Here is a 24,210-nt window from a genome sequence, read left to right as displayed (position 1 = left end):
ACATGAAGTTTTCCAGTACCACCTCCATCATCTTAGCCCTCCATGTATTTTGGCCCCCATGTGGGTCCAAGTTCTCCCAATCGATCTCCTTGTGGTTAAAGTCACCCATGATCAGGAGCTTTGCCCTGCGTGCATGAGCTCTTCTGGCCACTCTAGCCAGTGTGTCAGCCATCGCTCTATTTCTCTCGTCGTACTCTTGCCTTGGCCTCCTGCTGTTCTGTGGTGGGTTATACATCACTGCTATTACCACCTTGGGACCTGCAGAGTGAAGCGTTCCCGCTATGTAATCACTTTCTTCTCCGCTGTCTCCTCTCTCCAGCTCATCAAAATTCCAGCGATTTTTGATCAGCAATGCCACTCCTCCACCCCCCCTGTTCCCTCTGTCTTTCCTCAGGATTTGTTATCCCGTTGGAAAGATGGCATCTGTTATCATACCTGTAAGCTTGGTTTCTGTGAGTGCTATGATGTCCGGTGATGCTTCTTTGACTCTTTCATGCCACTCCTCCCACTTATTTGTTATTCCATCAGCGTTTGTGTACCATACCTTCAGTTTCCTTTCCAACACTGTGGTTTGGGCGGCCTGTGAGGGTGGGAGACCTGGTGGCATACTGTGGGATTCTATAGCTCGGTGTTGGGTGGAGGCTGTGGGTATGGATTGTAGTGTGTGTTGGGATGGTGTGATAGGTTGTATGGTTCTGAGAATAGTTGTGTGTGTGCTTGCCCTTGCTGTTCTGTTCTGCTCTGAGTGACCTCTGCTGGTTCCATCCTTGTTTCTTTTCCTAGCTCCTTTCGCTTTTTTTCCTCTCCCTCAGCTGCTGTCGTTCTGATTTTGTTCTGTCTCTGTCTAGGAACACCCTCTTGTACTCTTCCGAGTATTTTAATCGTGGTTTCTCTTGGAGGATCCTGTTCCGCACTGTTTCCGTCCTGAGAATCAGCTTGATTGGTCGTTTTCTCCCCTTCGAGTACCCCCCTATTCTCTGAAAATTTACAATCACAATGTGTGTGTGTGTGTGTGTGTGTGTGTGTGTGTGTGTGTGTGTGTGTGTGTGTGTATGTATGTGTGTGTGTGTGTGTGTGTGTATGTATGTGTGTGTGTGTGTGTGTGTGTATGTGTGTGTGTTCTCTTGTCCTCTTCTTCTTACCGAAGTCATTAATCATATATTTGTGCTGGTGAGTTTAACCCGCCAGACACACCTCCTCCCCAACACTGCTTCACCTACTTCACATTTTCACACATTACTGTCATCTTCGAAGCAAGATGCCTTTTAAGAGCTCTCTGACATAAGTGTCATGACACATAGGTGTCACGTCATAAAAGTGTCATGTATGTGTCATGGCTGTTACGTAAGTATTACGTATTTATCAGACAGTGGCGACATTAACCTTATTCACGTCACTAATGTATCGTGTCTACTACTGTATTAACACTATTGTATTAAGGTTATTTTGTTAACACTATTGTATCAAGGCTATTGTTTTAATGCTATTGTATTAAGGCAATTATATTAAGGCTATTGTATTAACATTATTGTATTAAGGCTATTATGGCAAGATTATTGTATTAAGGCTATTATGGCAAGATTATTGTATTAAGAATATTGTACTTAGGCTATTGTTTTAAGGGTATTGTATTAGGCCTATTGTATGAATACTTTTATATTAAGGCTACTGTGTTAAGACTATTGTATTAAGGCTATTGTATTACCTTCATTGTAGTAATTAAACAGTTTATTAAGTCTAAGTTGTATCGATCACCTGAAGGTCATTAAGGGTGAAATTCACGAGTTGGTTTAAAAAAACACGTAAGCAAATACTATGACATATTTATTAGAAAACGTTTCGGTCCTGGGACCTTGATCACTTCTGAAGGTCTCAGGACCGAAACGTTTTCTAATAAATATGTCGTAGTGTTTGCTTAAGTGTATTTCTAAACCAAGTTGTCGGTATTTACTACCAAGGTTTATACCAAATTCACGAGTACACTAATGTTAATAATTCTTGATGAGAAACAAAGAAATTCAAGACGTATACGATGAGAAATATACATTTCTCAGTGTATATGTACTGAGAAATATACATCTCTCAGTGTATATGTAGTGAGAAACATATATTTCTCATTGTATATGTACTGAGAAATATACATCTCTCAGTGTATATGTAGTGAGAAACATATATTTCTCAGTGTATATGTACAGAGCTGAGAAATATACATCTCTCAGTGTATATTTATTAAGAGAGACAGACAGGGAGAGAATATCCAAAGTACCAACATCTACCACCTCTACTGACCTACCTTTACTTTCTATCATCTACCAACAACACTAGTGTGCCTGTACCACTAATTTACCAGTACCATTAGTCTACCAGCACCACTAGTTTACCAGTACCACTAGTGTACCAGTACCACTAGTGTACCAGTACCACTAGTTTACCAGTACCACTAGTGTACTACTACCACTAGTGTACCAGTACCACTAATTTACCAGTACCACTAATTTACCAGTACCACTAGTGTACCAGTACCACTAGTGTACCAGTACCACTAGTGTACCAGTACCACTAGTGTACCAGTACCACTAGTGTACCAGTACCACTAGTGTACCAGTACCACTAATTTACCAGTACCACTAATTTACCAGTACCACTAGTGTACCAGTACCACTAGTGTACCAGTACCACTAGTGTACCAGTACCACTAGTGTACCAGTACCACTAATTTACGAGTACCACTAGTTTACCAGTACCACTAGTGTACCAGTACCACTAGTGCACCAGTACCACTAGTCTACCAGTACAACTAGACTACCAATACCACTAGCCTACCAGTACCACTAGTCTACCAGTACAACTAGTCTACCAGTACCACTAGCCTACCAGTACCACTAGTCTACCAGTACCACTAGTCTACCAGTGACATTAGTTTACCAGTACCACTAGTGTACCAGTACCACTAGTCTACCAGTACCACTAGTCTACCAGTACAACTAGACTACCAGTACCACTAGCCTACCAGTACCACTAGTCTACCAGTACAACTAGTCTACCAGTACCACTATCCTACCAGTACCACTAGTCTACCAGTACCACTAGTCTAAAAGTGCCACTAGTTTACCAGTACCACTAGTGTACCAGTACCACTAGTCTACCAGCACCACTAGTCTACCAGTACCACTAGTCTACTAGTGCCACTAGTCTACCAGTGTCACTAGTCTCACTAGTGTACTAGTACTACTAGTACCAATAGTCTATCAGTATCACTGTATCACAAGTCTACCAGTACCATTAGTATACTAGTACCGCTAGCCTACCAGTACCACTAGTCTACCAGAACCACTAGTCTACCAGTACCACAAGTTTATCAGTGCCCCTAGTCTACCAGTGCAACTAGTCTACCACTATCACTGTTTCATTAATCTACCAGTGTCAGTAGTCTATCCGTGCCACTAGTCTACCAGTACCACTAATCTACCAGTACCGCCAGTCTACCACTGCCACTGGTCTACCAGTACCGCTAGTTTACCAGTATCACTCTTTCATTAGTTTACTAGTGCCACTAGTCTACCAGTACCACTAGTTTACCAGTACCACTAATCTACCACAACCATTAATCTACCACCACCACTAGTCTACCACCACCACTAATCTACCACCACCACTAATCTACCACCAGCACCACTAGTCTACCATCACCACTACTCTACCACCACCACTAATCTACCACCAGCACCACTAGTCTACCATCACCACTACTCTACCACCACCACTAATCTACCACTAGCACCATTAGTCTACCATCACCAATAATCTACCACCACCAATAGTCTACCATCACCACTACTCTACCACCACCACTAATCTACCACCACCAATAATCTACCACCACCACTAATCTACCACCACCACTAGTCTACCATCACCACTACTCTACCACCACCACTAATCTACCACCACCAATAATCTACCACCACCACTAATCTACCACCACCAATAATCTACCACCACCACTAATCTACCACCACCAATAATCTACCACCGCCAATAATCTACCACCACCACTAATCTATCACCACCACTAATCTACCGTCACCACTAATCTACCACCACCAATAATCTACCACCGCCAATAATCTACCACCACCAATAATCTACCATCACCACTAATCTACCATCAACACTAATCTACCACCACCACTAATCTACCACCACCACTAATCCACCACCACCAATAATCTACCACCACCACTACTCTACCACCACCACTACTCTACCACCACCAATAATCTACCACCACCAATAATCTACCACCACCACTAATCTACCACCACCAATAATCTACCACCACCAATAATCTACCACCGCCAATAATCTACCACCACCACTATTCTACCACCACCAATAATCTACCACCACCAATAATCTACCACCACCAATAATCTACCACCACCAATAATCTACCACCACCAATAATCTACCACCACCAATAATCTACCACCACCAGTAATCTACCACCGCCAATAATCTACCACCAGCAATAATCTACCACCGCCAATTATCTACCACCACCAATAATCTACCACCACCAATAATCTACCACCACCAATAATCTACAACCACCAATAATCTACCACCACCAATAATCTACCACCACCAATAATCTACCACCACCAATAATCTACCACCACCAATAATCTACCACCACCAATAATCTACCACCATAAATAATCTAACACCGCCAATAATCTATCACCACCAATAATCTACCACCACCAATAATCTACCACCACCAATAATCTACCACCATCAATAATCTACCACCACCAATAATCTACCACCACCAATAATTTACCACCACCAATAATCTAACACCGCCAATAATCTACCACCGCCAGTAATCTACCACCACCAATAATCTACCACCACCAATAATCTACCACCACCAATAATTTACCACCACCAATAATCTACCACCACCAATAATCTACCACCACCAATAATCTACCACCACCAATAATCTACCACCACCAATAATCTACCACCACCAATAATCTACCACCACCAATAATCTACCACCACCAATAATCTACCACCACCAATAATCTACCACCACCAATAATCTACCACCACCAATAATCTACCACCACCAATGATCTACCACCACCAATAATCTACCACCGCCAATAATCTACCACCACCAATAATCTACCACCGCCAATAATCTACCACCGCCAATAATCTACCACCGCCAATAATCTACCACCGCCAATAATCTACCACCGCCAATAATCTACCACCACCAATAATCTACCACCACCAATAATCTACCACCACCAATAATCTACCACCACCAATAATCTACCACCACCAATAATCTACCACCACCAATAATCTACCACCGCCAATGATCTACCACCACCAATAATCTACCACCGCCAATAATCTACCACCGCCAATAATCTACCACCACCAATAATCTACCACCACCAATAATCTACCACCACCAATAATCTACCACCACCAATAATCTACCACCGACAATAATCTACCACCGCCAATAATCTACCACCGCCAATAATCTACCACCACCAATAATCTACCACCACCAATAATCTACCACCACCAATAATCTACCACCACCAATAATCTACCACCACCAATAATCCACCACCACCAATAATCTACCACCGCCAATAATCTACCACCACCAATAATCTACCACCACCAATAATCTACCACCACCAATAATCTACCACCACCAATAATCTACCACCACCAATAATCTATCACCGCCAATAATCTACCACCACCAATAATCTACCACCGCCAATAACCTACCACCGCCAATAATCTACCACCGCCAATAATCTACCACCACCAATAATCTACCACCACCAATAATCTACCACCGCCAATAATCTACCACCACCAATAATCTACCACCGCCAATAATCTACCACCACCAATAATCTACCACCACCAATAATCTACCACCACCAATAATCTACCACCACCAATAATCTACCACCACCAATAATCTACCACCACCAATAATCTACCACCGCCAATAATCTACCACCACCAATAATCTACCACCGCCAATAATCTACCACCACCAATAATCTACCACCACCAATAATCTACCACCACCAATAATCTACCACCGCCAATAATCTACCACCCCCAATAGTCTACCACCGCCAATAATCTACCACCACCAATAATCTACCACCACAAATAATCTACCACCACCAATAATCTACCACCACCAATAATCTACCACCACCAATAATCTACCACCACCAATAATCTACCACTGCCAATAATCTACCACAACCAATAATCTACCACCGCCAATAATCTACCACCGCCAATAATCTACCACCGCCAATAATCTACCACCACCAATAATCTTCCACCGCCAATAGTCTACCACCACCAATAATCTACCACCACCAATAATCTACCACTACCAATAATCTACCACAACCAATAATCTACCACCGCCAATAATCTACCACCGCCAATAATCTACCACCGCCAATAATCTACCACCGCCAATAATCTACCACCACCAATAATCTACCACCACCAATAATCTACCACCACCAATAATCTACCACCACCAATAATCTACCACCGCCAATAATCTACCACCGCCAATAATCTACCGCCGCCAATAATCTACCACCGCAAATAATCTACCACCGCCAATAATCTACCACCACTAATAATCTACCACCACCAATAATCTACCACCACCAATAATATACCACCACCAATAATCTACCACCACCAATAATCTACCACCACCAATAATCTACCACCGCCAATAATCTACCACCACCAATAATCTACCACCACCAATAATCTACCACCACCAATAATCTACCACCGCCAATAATCTACCACCGGTAATAATCTACCACCACCAATAATCTACCACCGCCAATAATCTACCACCACCAATAATCTACCACCACCAATAATCTACCACCACCAATAATCTACCACCACCAATAATCTACCACCACCAATAATCTACCACCACCAATAATCTACCACCACCAATAATCTACCACCGCCAATAATCTACCACCACCAATAATCTACCACCACCAATAATCTACCACCACCAATAATCTACCACCACCAATAATCTACCACCACCAATAATCTACCACCACCAATAATCTACCACCACCAATATTCTACCACTACCAATAATCTACCACCACCAATAATCTACCACCGCCAATAATCTACCACCACCAATAATCTACCACCACCAATAATCTACCACCGCCAATAATCTACCACCACCAATAATCTACCACCACCAATAATCTACCACCACCAATAATCTACCACCACCAATAATCTACCACCACCAATAATCTACCACCACCAATAATCTACCACCACCAATGATCTACCACCACCAATAATCTACCACCACCAATAATCTACCACCACCAATAATCTACCACCACCAATGATCTACAACCACCAATAATCTACCACCACCAATAATCTACCACCACCAATAATCTACCACCGCCAATAATCTACCACCACCAATAATCTACCACAACCAATGATCTACCACCACCAATAATCTACCACCGCCAATAATCTACCACCACCAATAATCTACCACCACCAATAATCTACCACCGCCAATAATCTACCACCACCAATAATCTACCACCACCAATAATCTACCACCACCAATAATCTACCACCACCAATAATCTACCACCGCCAATAATCTACCACCGCCAATAATCTACCACCACCAATGATCTACCACCACCAATAATCTACCACCACCAATAATCTACCACCACCAATGATCTACCACCACCAATAATCTACCACCACCAATAATCTACCACCGCCAATAATCTACCACCGCCAATAATCTACCACCACCAATAATCTACCACCACCAATGATCTACCACCACCAATAATCTACCACCACCAATAATCTACCAGGAAAATACCCAGTACGTAGACAAAAAAAGTTGTCAATCCATCAATATTTATTCCCTTTTTGGTTGATTCCCCCCTCCCCCTCCACTCCCCCTCCCCTCCCCTCCCCTCCCCCTCCCCTCCCCCTCCCCTACCCCTCCCCTCCCCCTCCCCTCCTCCTCCCCTCCCCCTCTCTCTTTCTCTCTCTCTCGTTTTTTCATTCCTTTCTGGTTTCTATATCCATTTATAAGCTTTAAGCGCCTTTTCTATTTATTTTTTTCAGTTGGTTTCGTAATATTTTGTTTCAAGTATTGATAAAAATTTAATGGTTGAAAATGCGTATTTGTTAATTGTATTACGAATTAAATTTTTCATACATGTGCGTATATATATTCATATATATATATATATATATATATATATATATATATATATATATATATATATATATATATATATATATATATATATATATATATATATATATATGTATATATATATATATATATATATATATATATATATATATATATATATATATATATATATATATATATATATATGTATATATATATATATATATATATATATATATATATATATATATATATATATATATATATATATATATATCTATCTACTTTCAACACACCGGCCGTATCCCACCGAGGCGGGGTGGCCCAAAAGGACAAACGAAAGTTTCTCCTTTTAAATATATAATATATACAGGAGAAGAGGTTACTAGCCCCTTGCTCCCGGCCTTTTAGTCGCCTCTTACAACACGCATGGCTTACGGATGAAGAATTCTGTTCCACTTCCCTATGGAGATAAGAGGAAATAAACAAGAACAAGAACTAGTAAGAAAATGGAAGAAAACCCATAGGGATGTGTACATATATGCTTGTACATGTATGTGTAGTGTGACCTAAGTGTAAGTAGAAGTAGCAAGACGTACCTGAAATCTTGCATGTTTATGAGACAGACAAAAGACACCAGCAATCCTACCATCATGTAAAACAATTACAGGCTTTTGTTTTACACTCACTTGGCAGGACGGTAGTACCTCCCTGGGTGGTTGCTGTCTACCAACCTACTACCTAGAATATATACATACATATATATTTTTTTTTTTTTTTTTATTATCACACCGGCCGATTCCCACCAAGGCAGGGTGGCCCGAAAAAGAAAAACTTTCACCATCATTCACTCCATCACTGTCTTGCCAGAAGGGTGCTTTACACTACAGTTTTTAAACTGCAACATTAACACCCCTCCTTCAGAGTGCAGGCACTGTACTTCCCATCTCCAGGACTCAAGTCCGGCCTGCCGGTTTCCCTGAATCCCTTCATAAATGTTACTTTGCTCACACTCCAACAGCACGTCAAGTATTAAAAACCATTTGTCTCCATTCACTCCTATCAAACACGCTCACGCATGCCTGCTGGAAGTCCAAGCCCCTCGCACACAAAACCTCCTTTACCCCCTCCCTCCAACCCTTCCTAGGCCGACCCCTACCCCGCCTTCCTTCCACTACAGACTGATACACTCTTGAAGTCATTCTGTTTCGCTCCATTCTCTCTACATGTCCGAACCACCTCAACAACCCTTCCTCAGCCCTCTGGACAACAGTTTTGGTAATCCCGCACCTCCTCCTAACTTCCAAACTACGAATTCTCTGCATTATATTCACACCACACATTGCCCTCAGACATGACATCTCCACTGCCTCCAGCCTTCTCCTCGCTGCAACATTCATCACCCACGCTTCACACCCATATAAGAGCGTTGGTAAAACTATACTCTCATACATTCCCCTCTTTGCCTCCAAGGACAAAGTTCTTTGTCTCCACAGACTCCTAAGTGCACCACTCACTCTTTTTCCCTCATCAATTCTATGATTCACCTCATCTTTCATAGACCCATCTGCTGACACGTCCACTCCCAAATATCTGAATACGTTCACCTCCTCCATACTCTCTCCCTCCAATCTGATATTCAATCTTTCATCACCTAATCTTTTTGTTATCCTCATAACCTTACTCTTTCCTGTATTCACCTTTAATTTTCTTCTTTTGCACACCCTACCAAATTCATCCACCAATCTCTGCAACTTCTCTTCAGAATCTCCCAAGAGCACAGTGTCATCAGCAAAGAGCAGCTGTGACAACTCCCACTTTGTGTGTGATTCTTTATCTTTTAACTCCACGCCTCTTGCCAAGACCCTCGCATTTACTTCTCTTACAACCCCATCTATAAATATATTAAACAACCACGGTGACATCACACATCCTTGTCTAAGGCCTACTTTTACTGGGAAAAAATTTCCCTCTTTCCTACATACTCTAACTTGAGCCTCACTATCCTCGTAAAAACTCTTCACTGCTTTCAGTAACCTACCTCCTACACCATACACTTGCAACATCTGCCACATTGCCCCCCTATCCACCCTGTCATACGCCTTTTCCAAATCCATAAATGCCACAAAGACCTCTTTAGCCTTATCTAAATACTGTTCACTTATATGTTTCACTGTAAACACCTGGTCCACACACCCCCTACCTTTCCTAAAGCCTCCTTGTTCATCTGCTATCCTATTCTCCGTCTTACTCTTAATTCTTTCAATTATAACTCTACCATACACTTTACCAGGTACACTCAACAGACTTATCCCCCTATAATTTTTGCACTCTCTTTTATCCCCTTTGCCTTTATACAAAGGAACTATGCATGCTCTCTGCCAATCCCTAGGTACCTTACCTTCTTCCATACATTTATTAAATAATTGCACCAACCACTCCAAAACTATATCCCCACCTGCTTTTAACATTTCTATCTTTATCCCATCAATCCCGGCTGCCTTACCCCCTTTCATTTTACCTACTGCCTCACGAACTTCCCCCACACTCACAACTGGCTCTTCCTCACTCCTACAAGATGTTATTCCTCCTTGCCCTATACACGAAATCACAGCTTCCCTATCTTCATCAACATTTAACAATTCCTCAAAATATTCCTTCCATCTTCCCAATACCTCTAACTCTCCATTTAATAACTCTCCTCTCCTATTTTTAACTGACAAATCCATTTGTTCTCTAGGCTTTCTTAACTTGTTAATCTCACTCCAAAACTTTTTCTTATTTTCAACAAAATTTGTTGATAACATCTCACCCACTCTCTCATTTGCTCTCTTTTTACATTGCTTCACCACTCTCTTAACTTCTCTATATAGATATATATATATATATATATATAGATATAGATATATATATATATATATATATATATATATATATATATATATATATATATATATATATATATATATATATATATATATATATATATATATATATATATATATATATATATATATATATATATATATTAAATCGCCAACAGAGTACATCACTAGATCACTAGAGAGAACCTCAGCAACAGAGTACATCACCAAGAGAGAGAGAGAGAGAGAGAGAGAGAGAGAGTACAGCACCCGTATGTACCACTGCCAAGTACACACAGAGTAAAGGATAAGATTATTATCAGCCAAGGGAACAGTATTCTCCTCTCTCTCCCTCCCTCCCTCCCTCTCTCTCTCTCTCTCTCTCTCTCTCTCTCTCTCTCTCTCTCTCTCTCTCTCTCTCTCTTTCTCCCCTCTTCCATATCAGTTATCATATAAAGTTATCCCAAGTTATCAAAACTTCGTGTCTTGCCACATTTCTCCGGGGCGCGAGGCCCAAACTTCTGCAGGAGCTTTCAAAAAAAAAGTATGTACATATCCACTTCTCCCTCGCCCCTATACGAGGCCCATCAAAAAAATTGGGATGAATATATTGAAAGTAGACCCGAAGATGTTTCTCCCCCTCCCTACGCTAGGCAGGGGAGAAATGTGTTTATTGTGTTGTGATGGAGAGAAAAGTCGTGGTGCTGAGGGTGCTGCTGATACTGCTACTGTTGTTGCTGCTACTGTTGTTGGTGGTGCTTCTGTTGTTGGTGGTGCTTCTGTTGTTGTTACTGCTGCTGCTGCTATTGTTGCTGCTGTTCTTGCTGTTACTGCTGTTGTTGCTGTTGCTGGTCTTATTGTTGTTCATGTTGCTGTTGCTGGTACTGCTTTTGTTGCTATTGGTACTGCTGCTGTTGCTTCTTCTGCTGTTGTTGCTGTTCCTACAGCTGCTGCTGTTGTTGCTGCTACTTTGTCGTTGCTGTTGCTGCCGCTGCTCTTATTTGTGCTGCTATTGTTACTGCTACTGCTGTTGTTGCTGTTGCTGCTCTTATTACTGTTGCTATTGTTGCTGTTGTTGCTGTTGCTGCTGCTGTTGCTGCTATTGCTGTTGCTATTGTTGCTGATGTTATTGTTGCTATTGCTGCTACTGCTGTTGCTGCTATTGTTGCTGCTGTTCTTGCTGCTACTTTGTTATTGCTGTTGCTGCTGCTGGTCTTATTGTTGTTCATGTTGCTGTTGCTGGTACTGCTTTTGTTGCTGTTGGTACTTCTGCTGTTGCTTCTACTGCTGTTGTTGCTATTCCTACAGCTGCTGCTGTTGTTGCTATTCATACAGCTGCTGCTGTTGTTGCTGCTACTACTGTTGTTACTGTTGCTGCCGCTGCTCTTATTGGTGTTGCTATTGTTACTGCTACTGCTGTTGTTGCTGTTGCTGCTCTTATTACTGTTGCTATTGTTGCTGTTGTTGCTGCTGTTGCTGCTATTGCTGTTGCTATTGTTGCTGCTGTTATTGTTGTTATTGCTGCTACTACTGTTGCTGCTGTTGATGCTGCGAATGCTTACAGACAGACTACTATTAGCGTTTCTTAAAAGAAGATGAGGGGAAAAAACTTTTCCTCTTCTTCTTCTTCTTCTTCTTCTTCTTCTTCTTCTTCTTCTTCTTCTTCTTCTTCTTCTTCTTCTTCTTCTTCTTCTTCTTCTTCTTCTTCTTCCTCTTCATCTTCTTCCTCTTCTTGTTCTTCTTGAAACATTTATTAAGGTAGAGTCTTGAGCTCAACAAGGCAGACTCCGCCCTGGTTATCAACACTCACAATATTTGTTACTGGGTTACAGTAAGTCAGTGGAGGCAGCACAGCCTCCTGGCTCGCCTGGCCACACATCGTGGAGGAGCGCAACACTTTCTCGCGGTCGCGGCAAAGATATCAGCAGCGCAATTTGCACACAGACAAACACAAAGATACACATACACACACACACACACACAGACACACACACACACACACATACATACACAGATATACACACACACACACACACACACACACAAACACACGCACACGCACGCACACACGTACGCACAGCGGAGCGCAGATCGCCCTGATTATGTTTCCATCTTACGCGGCGCGAACTGTAGAATGCGCCCTTCCCCCGCGAATGCCGACACACACAATGCATTTCGCGGTTAACGCCACGACTGAGAGCGCACAATGCAGTCCTCGCGTATTGACTGCGAAACAAAAGAAGCAATTCCTATCCGGACCTGTTGCTCATACCTCTATATATATATATATATATATATATATATATATATATATATATATATATATATATATATATATATATATATATATATATATATATATATATATATATATATATATATATATATATATATATATATATATATATATATATATATATATATATATATATATATATATATATATATATATATATATATATATATATATATATATATATATATATATATATATATATATATATATATATATATATATATATATATAGTATATATATATATATATATATATATATATATACATATATTTATATATAAAGAAAAGAAGAAGTCTCGAAAGCAGATGACACAATGGGACACATATTTCCGCATTTGTTGACACGTGTGTTCCACAGGTGTGTACGTGTGTGTGTGTGTGTGTGTGTGTGTGTGTGTGAACGTAACTCAACATTACCCATTAACATAATGTCAAATTCCGAAATATAAGAATAGTAGCAGTAGTAGTAGTAGTAGTAGTAATAATAATAATAATAATAATAATAATAATAATAATAATAATAATTAGCCATGAATAAAAGGCTTCTGAATGCGGCAAGCACCAGCTTCACCTACAGCTGGTACAAGCCCTCTTACCGTTGGTACAAGCCCTCCTACAGTCAGTACAAAACCGCCTAGAGTTGGTACAACCCCGACTACAGGTAGTACACACCAGCTTACAGTTGGTACAAGGCCGCCTACAGCTAGTACAAACCGCCTACAGTTGGTACAAGGCCACCTACAGCTAGTACAAACCCGCCTACAGGTGGTACAAGCCCGCTTACAGCTGGTAAACGCCACCTGCAGCTGGTAAACACCAGCACCGACCTTCCACCTGTCTTCTGCCTCAACCCTCTTTTCATTACCGCTAATTAAGCCTTAGATTAATTCATCCAAGGGGGCGCCGCCCCTTGCCAGGGAGAGCTGCCCCCTGCCACACTGCTGCCGCTGCCGCCACCACCTGCAGCCAGCTGCTAAGGCCAGAATTCTCTGCTTTTTCGTGACAGCATAGAACAATAGGAGTGACGTCGGCAGGTCACTAGTGATGGTAGCAGGTCGCTAATGATGCCAGTAGGTAGCTAGAGATGGTAGCAGGTCACTAGTGATGTCAGCATGTCGCTAGTGATGCCAGCAGAACGTTAGTGATGGTAGCAGGTCACTAGTGATGTCAGCAGGTCAAAGTGATGGCAGCAGGTCGTTAGTTATGGTAACAGGTCACTAATGATGGTAGCAGTTTGCTAGTGATTGTAGCAGGTCGTTAGTGGTGGTAACAGGTAGCTAGTGATGTCAAAAGGTAGCTGGTGATGTCAGCAGGTCGCTAGTGATTGTAGCAGGTCGTTAGTGATGGTGACAGGTAGCTAGCGATGCCAGTAGGTCGTTAGTGTTGGAAGCAGGTCGATAGTGATGGCAGCAGGTCGTAAGTGATGGTAGCAGGTCGCTAATGATGCCAGTAGGTAGCTAGAGATGGTAGCAGGTCACTAGTGATGTCAGCATGTCGCTAGTGATGCCAGCAGATCGTTAGTGATGGTAGCAGGTCACTAGTGATGTCAGCAGGTCAAAGTGATGGCAGCAGGTCGTTAGTTATAGTAGCAGGTCGCTAGTGATGGTAGCAGTTTGCTAGTGATTGTAGCAGGTCGTTAGTGATGGTGACAGGTAGCTAGCGATGCCAGTAAGTCGCTAGTGATGGTAGCAGGTCGCTAGTGATGGTAGCAAGTCGCTAGTGATGGTAGTAATTCGTAAGTTATGGTATCAGGTCGCTAGTGATGGTAGCAGGTCTCTAATAATGACAGCAGGTCACTAATAATAACAGTAGGTCATTAATAATGACAGCAGGTCAATAATAATGAGAGCAGAACACTAATAATGACATCAGGCCAGTAATAATGACAGCAGGATACTAATAATGACAGAAGGTCACTAATAATGACAGTAGGTCACTAATAATGGCAGTAGGTCACTAATAATGACAGTAAGTCACTAATGATGACAGTAGATCATTAATAATGATAGCAGGACACTAATAATGACAATAGGTCACTAATGATGACAGTAGGTCACTAATAATGACAGCAGGGCACTACTAATGACAGTAGGTCACTAATAATGACAGCAGGACACTAATAATGACAGTAGGTCAGTAATAATGACAGTAGGACACTAATAATGACAGAAGGTCACTAATAATGACAGTAGGTCACGAATAATGACCGCAGGACATTAACAATAACAGTAGGTCACTAATAATGACAGTAGGTCACTAATGATGACAGTAGGTCACTAATAATGATAGCAGGACACTAATGATGACAGTAGGTCACTAATGATTACAGTAGGTCACTAATAATGACAGCAGGACACTAATAATGACAATAGGTCACTAATAATGACAGCAGGTCACTAATGATGAGAGAGGTCACTAATAATGACAGCAGGTCACTACTAATGACAGCAGAACACTAATAATGACAGTAGGTCACTAATAATGACAGAAGGACACTAATAATGACAGTAGGTCACTAATAATGACAGCAGGACACTAATAATCATAGTAGGTCACTAATGATGACAGTAGGTCACTAATAATGACAGCAGAACACTAATAATGACAGTAGGTCACTAATAATGACAGCAGGACAATAATAATGACAGTAGGTCACTAATGATGACAGTAAGTCACTAATAATGACAGCAGAACACTAATAATGACAGTAGGTCACTAATAATGACAGTAGGACACTAATAATGACAGTAGGTCACTAATAATGACAGTAGGTCACTAATAATGACAGTAGGTCACTAATAATGACAGTAGGTCACTAATAATGACAGTAGGTCACAAATAATGACAGCAGGACACTAATAATGACAGTAGGTCACTAATAATGACAGTAGGTCACTAATAATGACAGCAGGACACTAATAATGACAGAAGGTCGCAAATAATGACAGCAGGTCACTAATAATGACAGTAGGTCACTAATAATGACAGCAGGACACTAATAATGACAGAAGGTCGCTAATAATGACAGCAGGACACTAATAATGACAGTAGGTCACTAATAATGACAGCAGGACACTAATAATGACAGTAGGTCACGAATAATGACAGCCTATTGCCATATAATTTACTAAGAGCACGCAGCGCCAGTATGGAGCCCACGCCTGGACAAGCACGTCTACGTGCTCAACAATGTCTAAAGGTTTACAACAAGAATTGGTCCGAGCTCTAACGATTTGCCTATGAGGAGAGAATAAAGAAACTGAACGTGGAACACTTTAAGACACAGAGGAGACTTGATCACGACGTACATGATACTCAGGAGGCATTTTGTGTGTGTGTGTGTGTGTGTGTGTGTGTGTGTGTGTGTGTGTGTGTGTGTGTGACCTCCAACACTGGTTGTAGTACATATTGCCTCTTGTACCTCCAACACTGGTTGTAGTACATTCTGCCTCTTGTACCTCCAACACTGGTTGTAGTACATCCTACCTCTTGTACTTCCAACACTGGTTGTAGTACATCCTACCTCTTGTACTTCCAACACTGGTTGTAGTACATCCTACCTCTTGTACCTCCAACACTGGTTGTAGTACATCCTAACCTCTTGTACCTCCAACACTGGTTGTAGTACATCCTACCTCTTGTACCTCCAACACTGGTTGTAGTACATCCTAACCTCTTGTACCTCCAACACTGGTTGTAGTACATCCTACCTCTTGTACCTCCAACACTGGTTGTAGTACATCCTAACCTCTTGTACCTCCAACACTGGTTGTAGTACATCCTACCTCTTGTACTTCCAACACTGGTTGTAGTACATCCTGAATCTTGTACCTCCAACACTGGTTGTAGTACATCCTACCTCTTGTATCTCCAACACTGGTTGTAGTACATCCTACCTCTTGTACCTCCAACACTGGTTGTAGTACATTCTGCCTCTTGTACTTCCAACATTGGTTGTAGTACATCAAACCTCTTGTACCTCCAACACTGGTTGTAGTACATCCTAACCTCTTGTACCTCCAACACTGGTTGTAGTACATCCTACCTCTTGTACTTCCAACACTGGTTGTAGTACATCCTGAATCTTGTACCTCCAACACTGGTTGTAGTACATCCTACCTCTTGTATCTCTAACACTGGTTGTAGTACATCCTACCTCTTGTACCTCCAACACTGGTTGTAGTACATCCTAACCTCTTGTACCTCCAACACTGGTTGTAGTACATCCTACCTCTTGTACTTCCAACACTGGTTGTAGTACATCCTACCTCTTGTACCTCCAGCACTGGTTGTAGTACATCCTGCCTCTTGTACCTCCAACACTGGTTGTAGTACATCCTGCCTCTTGTACTTCCAACACTGGTTGTAGTACATCCTAACCTCTTGTACCTCCAGCACTGGTTGTAGTACATCCTACTTCTTGTACCTCCAACACTGGTTGTAGTACATCCTACCTCTTGTACCTCCAACACTGGTTGTAGTACATAATACTTCTTGTACCTCCAACACTGGTTGCAGTACATCCTACTTCTTGTACTTCCAACACGGGTTGTAGTACATCCCTCCTCTTGTACCTCAAACACCGGTTGTAGTACGTCCTGCCTCTTGTGCCTCCAACACTGGTTGTAGTACATCCTACCTCTTGTACTTCCAACACTGGTTGTAGTACATCCTAACTCTTGTACCTCCAACACTGGTTGTAGTACATCCTACCTCTTGTACTTCCAACACTGGTTGTAGTACATCCTAACTCTTGTGCCTCCAACACTGGTTGTAGTACATCCTACCTCTTGTACTTCCAACACTGGTTGTAGTACATCCTACCTCTTGTACCTCCAACCCTGGTTGTAGTACATCCTATCTCTTGTACCTCCAACACTGGTTATTGTACATCCCTCCTCTTGTGCCCCAACACTGGTTGTAGTACATCCTGCCTCTTGTACTTCCAACACTGGTTGTAGTACATCCTACCTCTTGTACTTCCAACACTGGTTGTAGTACATCCTAACTCTTGTACCTCCAACACTGGTTGTAGTACATCCTGCCTCTTGTACTTCCAACACTGGTTGTAGTACATCCTGCCTCTTGTACTTCCAACACTGGTTGTAGTACATCCTAACTCTTGTACCTCCAACACTGGTTGTAGTACATCCTGCCTCTTGTACTTCCAACACTGGTTGTAGTACATCCTACCTCTTGTACCACCAACACTGGTTGTAGTACATCCTGCTTCTTGTACTCCCAACACTGGTTGTAGTACATCCTAACCTCTTGCACCTCCAACACTGGTTGTAGTACATCCTATCTCTTGTACCTCCAAAACTGGTTGTAGTACATCCTACTTCTTGTACCTCCAACACTGGTTGCAGTACATCCTACTTCTTGTACTTCCAACACGGGTTGTAGTACATCCTACCTCTTGTACCTCAAACACCGGATGTAGTACATCCTGCCTCTTTTGCCTCCAACACTGCTTGTAGTACATCCTACCTCTTGTACTTCCAACACTGGTTGTAGTACATCCTACCTCTTGTACCTCCAACACTGGTTGTAGTACATCCTACCTCTTGTACTTCCAACACTGGTTGTAGTACATACCTCCTCTTGTGCCTCCAACACTGGTTGTAGTACATCCTACCTCTTGTACTTCCAACATTGGTTGTAGTACATCCTACTTCTTGTACCTCCAACACTGGTTGTAGTATATCCCTCCTCTTGTACCTCCAACACTGGTTGTAGTACATCCTACCTCTTGTACTTCCAACACTGGTTGTAGTACATCCCACCTCTTGTACCTCCAACACTGGTTGTAGTACATCCTACTTCTTGTTCTTCCAACACTGGCTGTAGTATATCCTACCTTTTGTACCTCCAACACTGGTTGTAGTACATCCTACCTCTTGTACCTCCAGCACTGGTTGTAGTACATCCTATCTCTTGTACCTCCAACACTGGTTGTAGTACATCCCTCCTTTTGTGCCCCAACACTGGTTGTAGTACATCCTGCCTCTTGTACCTCCAACACTGGTTGTAGTACATCCTGCCTCTTGTACTTCCAACACTGGTTGTAGTACATCCTACCTCTTGTACCTCCAACACTGGATGTAGTACATCCTGCCTCTTGTACTTCCAACACTGGTTGTAGTACATCCTACCTATTGTACCTCGAGCACTGGTTGTAGTACATCCTGCCTCTTGTACTTCCAACACTGGTTGTAGTACATTCTTCCTCTTGTACTTCCAACACCGGTTGTAGTACATCGTACCTCTTGTACCTCCAACACTGGTTGTAGTACATCCCTCCTCTTGTACCTCCAACACCGGTTGTAGTACATCGTACCTCTTGTACCTCCAACACTGGTTGTAATACATCCTACCTTTTGTACCTCCAACACCGGTTGTAATACATCCTGCCTCTTGTACCTCCAACACCGGTTGTAGTACATCGTACCTCTTGTACCTCCAACACTGGTTGTAGTACATCCCTCCTCTTGTACCTCCAACACCGGTTGTAGTACATCGTACCTCTTGTACCTCCAACATTGGTTGTAGTACATCCTGCATCTTGTACCTCCAACACTGGTTGTAGTACATCCTGCCTCTTGTACTTCCAACACTGGTTGTAGTACATTCTACCTCTTGTACCTCCGACACTGGTTGTAGTACATCCTACCTCTTGTACTTCCAACACTGGTTGTAGTACATCCTGCCTCTTGTACTTCCAACATTGGTTGTAGTACATCCTACCTATTGTACTTCCAACACTGGTTGTAGTACATCCTACCTCTTGTACCTCCGACACTGGTTGTAGTACATCCTACCTCTTGTACTTCCAACACTGGTTGTAGTACATCCTACCTCTTGTACCTCCAACACTGGTTGTAGTACATCCCTCCTCTTGTACCTCCAACACTGGTTGTAGTTCATCCTACCTCTTGTACTTCCAACACTGGTTGTAGTACATCCTACCTCTTGTACTTCCAACACCGGTTGTAGTACATCCTACCTCTTGTACCTCCAACACTGGTTGTAGTACATCCTGCCTCTTGTACTTCCAACACTGGTTGTAGTACATGCTGCCTCTTGTGCCTCCAACACTGGTTGTAGTACATCCTACCTCTTGTAAGTACAAGTAAGTACATCCCTCCTCTTGTACCTCCAACACTGGTTGTAGTTCATCCTACCTCTTGTACTTCCAACACTGGTTGTAGTACATCCTACCTCTTGTACTTCCAACACCGGTTGTAGTACATCCTACCTCTTGTACCTCCAACACTGGTTGTAGTACATCCTGTCTCTTGTACTTCCAACACTGGTTGTAGTACATCCTGCCTCTTGTGCCTCCAACACTGGTTGTAGTACATCCTACCTCTTGTACTTCCAACACTGGTTGTAGTACATCCTACCTCTTGTACTTCCAACACTGGTTGTAGTACATCCTACCTCTTGTACTTCCAACACTGGTTGTAGTACATCCTACCTCTTGTACCTCCAACACTGGTTGTAGTACATCCTGCCTCTTGTACTTCCAACACTGGTTGTAGTACATCCTACCTCTTGTACCTCCAACACTGGTTGTAGTACATCCTACTTCTTGTAGTTCCAACACTGGTTGTAGTACATCCTACCTCTTGTACTTCCAACACTGGTTGTAGTACATAATACTTCTTGTACCTCCAACACTTATTGTATTACATCCTACTTCTTGTACCTCCAACACTGGTTGTAGTACATCCTACTTCTTGTACCTCCAACACTGGTTGTAGTACATCCTACTTCTTGTACCTCCAACACTGGTTGTAGCACATCCTGGTTTTTGTTCCTCCAACACTGGTTGTAGTACATCCTACTTCTTGTACCTCCAACACTGGTTGTAGTACATCGTACTTCTTGTACCTCCAACACTGTTTGTAGTGCATCCTACTTCTTGTACTTCCAACACTGGTTGTAGCACATCCTACTTTTTGTACCTCCAACACTGGTTGTAGTACATCCTACTTCTTGTACCTCTAACACTGGTTGTAGTACATCCTACTTCTTGTACCTCCAACACTGGTTGAAGTGCATCCTACTTCTTGTACCTCCAACACTGGTTGTAGTACATCCTACTTCTTGTACCTCCAACACTGGTTGTAGTACATCCTACTTCTTGTACCCCCAACACTGGTTGTAGTGCATCCTACTTCTTGTACCTCCAACACTGGTTGTAGCACATCCTACTTCTTGTACCTCCAACACTGGTTGTAGTACATCCTATTTCTTTTACTTTCAACACTGGTTGTAGTACATCCTACTTCTTGTACCTCCAACACTGGTTGTAGTACATCCTACTTCTTGTACCTCCAACACTGGTTGTAGTACATCCTACTTCTTGTACCTCCAACACTGGTTGTAGTACATCCTCCTTCTTGTTCCTCTAACACTGGTTGTAGCACATCCTACTTCTTGTACCTCCAACACTGGCTGTAGTACATCCTGCTTCTTGTACCTCCAACACTTGTTGTAGTACCTCCAACACTGGTTGTTGTACCTCCAACACTGGTTGTTGTACCTCCAACACTGGTTGTAGTACCTCCAACACTGGCTGTAGTACCTCCAACACTGCTGGTAGTCACTCCAACACTGCTGGTAGTCACTCCAACACTGCTGGTAGTTTCTCCAACACTGCTTGTAGTCACTCCAACACTGCTGGTAGTCACTCCAACACTGCTGGTAGTTTCTCCAACACTGCTTGTAGTACATCCAACACTGGTTGTAGTACCTCCAACACTGGTTGTAGTACATCCAACACTGGTTGTTGTACCTCCAACACTGGTTGTAGTACCTCCAACACTGGTTGTAGTACCTCCAACACTGGTTGTAGTACCTCCAACACTGGTTGTAGTACCTCCAACACTGGTTGTAGTACCTCCAACACTGGTTGTAGTACCTCCAACACTGGTTGTAGTACCTCCAACACTGGTTGTAGTACCTCCAACACTGGTTGTAGTACCTCCAACACTGGTTGTAGTACCTCCAACACTGATTGTAGTACCTCCAACACTGGTTGTACTACCTCCAACACTGGTTGTAGTACCTCCAACACTGGTTGTAGTACCTCCAACACTGGTTGTAGTACCTCCAACACTGGTTGTAGTACCTCCAACACTGGTTGTAGTACCTCCAACACTGGTTGTAGTACCTCCAACACTGGTTGTAGTACATCCTGAGCTTCGTATCTTTTCCTTAATTTTTTAGCACTGTTTTTATTTCTGACTTTATTAATTGTCTGTTGTTCCGTCTGCTGTTCTGCCTGTTGTTCTGTCTGTTATTCTGGATGTTGTTGTCTGTTTTTCTACCTGCTGATGTTGTTTGTTGTTCCATCTGTTGTTGTGTCTGCTTTTCTGTTTGTTTTTGTCCGATGTTCTATCTGTTGTTGTCTGTTGTTCTGTCTGATGTTGCCTGTTGTTTTGCCTGTTGTTCCGTTTGTTGTTGTCTGTGGTTCTGCTTGCTGTTGTTGTCTGTTGTTCTGCCTGCTGTTCTGCCTGTTGTTCTCTCTGTTGTTTTCTGTTCTGTGATGTTATCTGTTGTTTTGTCTGTTATTTTGCATGCTGTTCTGCATGTTGTTATATCTGCTGTTCTCTCTGTTGTTCTGTCGGTTGTTCTTTCTGGTGTTCTGTCTGCAGTTCTTTTCGTTGTTTTACCTGTTGTTCCGTCTGCTGTTTTTTCTGCTGTTGCCTGTTGTTCTCTCGGCTGTTCTGCCTCATGTTCTGTGTGTTGTACTGTCTGTTGTTTTGTCTGATGTCTGTTACTCTGTTATCTGTTGTTCTAGTTCTATCTGTTATCTGTTGTTCTGTCTGTTATCTGTTCTGTTATTATTGTTCTGCCTGTTATCTGTTGTTCTGTCTGTTATCTGTTGCTCTGTCTGTTATCTATTGCTGTATCTGTTGTTGTTGTCTTAAAGAAATCTTCGTTTAATGTATTCCTCTTCCCTTGTAAGTATCTTCTACGTCGTTACCATATCTCCTCTTCCTCGCATTACCATTTCTCACTTTCCCGTCTCCACCTTTTCCCCCATCAACATTTCTCACTTTATGTCTCCTCTCTCCCTCCCCCAAGAATCACTATTTCTCACCTTCCTCAGAACCAAACTTTGTGTCTCATTTCCTCAGTAATACACAGCTTCACGTATCCCATTTAATGACAATATCCCCTATTCGTAGGCCTATTTTTTTAATTAACTTTAATTTGTGTTACGTTGGCGGGCAGCGCACGGAGCGCAGCGCTAGCAGCGCCGTAACAGGTGCGTTAATGCGCTCCCAACAGGTGCGTAACGTCACAGGTGACGCAGGTGACGGAGGGGGGCGGGGTGTCTATCTTACCTTGGGAGGCTGCCGCCATGGCGTCACCACAGATGCAGTAATGGCAAAGAGCAGGTGTGAGTTATGGCAGTTATGGCAGGTAGGACACCATACTACCATCACCGCGAGCAGCGACACACTGGTCGGCTAGACCTGCGCGCGGGGGGTTCCCAAGCCTAGCCAATAGCGCGTCCCGACCACGCCTTCCTATCCGCGTGCCACGCCTCCATCCTCCACCCCAAACAAGCTCCTCTACACCCCCTCCATCCTACAATCCACCAGAAAATAAAACAGCCTTCCCCCCAGTTTTTTCAAACCCCCTCAAAAAAATTAAACCTTATGGATGATTTTTTTCCACTGTATATATGGTTGAGTCTTTAGGTT

At 42.5% G+C, this 24,210-nt stretch overlaps 1 protein-coding gene across 3 annotated transcripts in view; it reads right to left on the bottom strand.

Moving 5' to 3' along the window:
* LOC138853773 (insulin gene enhancer protein ISL-1-like) overlaps positions 1-23,968 on the bottom strand; it is a 562,317-nt gene extending 538,349 nt beyond the window's left edge. For all 3 annotated transcript variants that reach the window (XM_070092442.1, XM_070092445.1, XM_070092443.1), the window contains exon 1: positions 23,848-23,968. In XM_070092442.1, the coding sequence (XP_069948543.1) occupies positions 23,848-23,866 (19 nt within the window). In that variant the 5' untranslated portion in view covers positions 23,867-23,968. The remainder of the gene's footprint in view (positions 1-23,847) is intronic.
* Positions 23,969-24,210: the final 242 nt, after the last annotated feature.

The sequence above is a fragment of the Cherax quadricarinatus genome, chromosome 39, assembly GCF_038502225.1.
Source record: "Cherax quadricarinatus isolate ZL_2023a chromosome 39, ASM3850222v1, whole genome shotgun sequence".
Classification (NCBI taxonomy): Eukaryota; Metazoa; Arthropoda; class Malacostraca; order Decapoda; family Parastacidae; genus Cherax; species Cherax quadricarinatus.
This window is presented reverse-complemented; position numbering and strand designations above follow the sequence as displayed.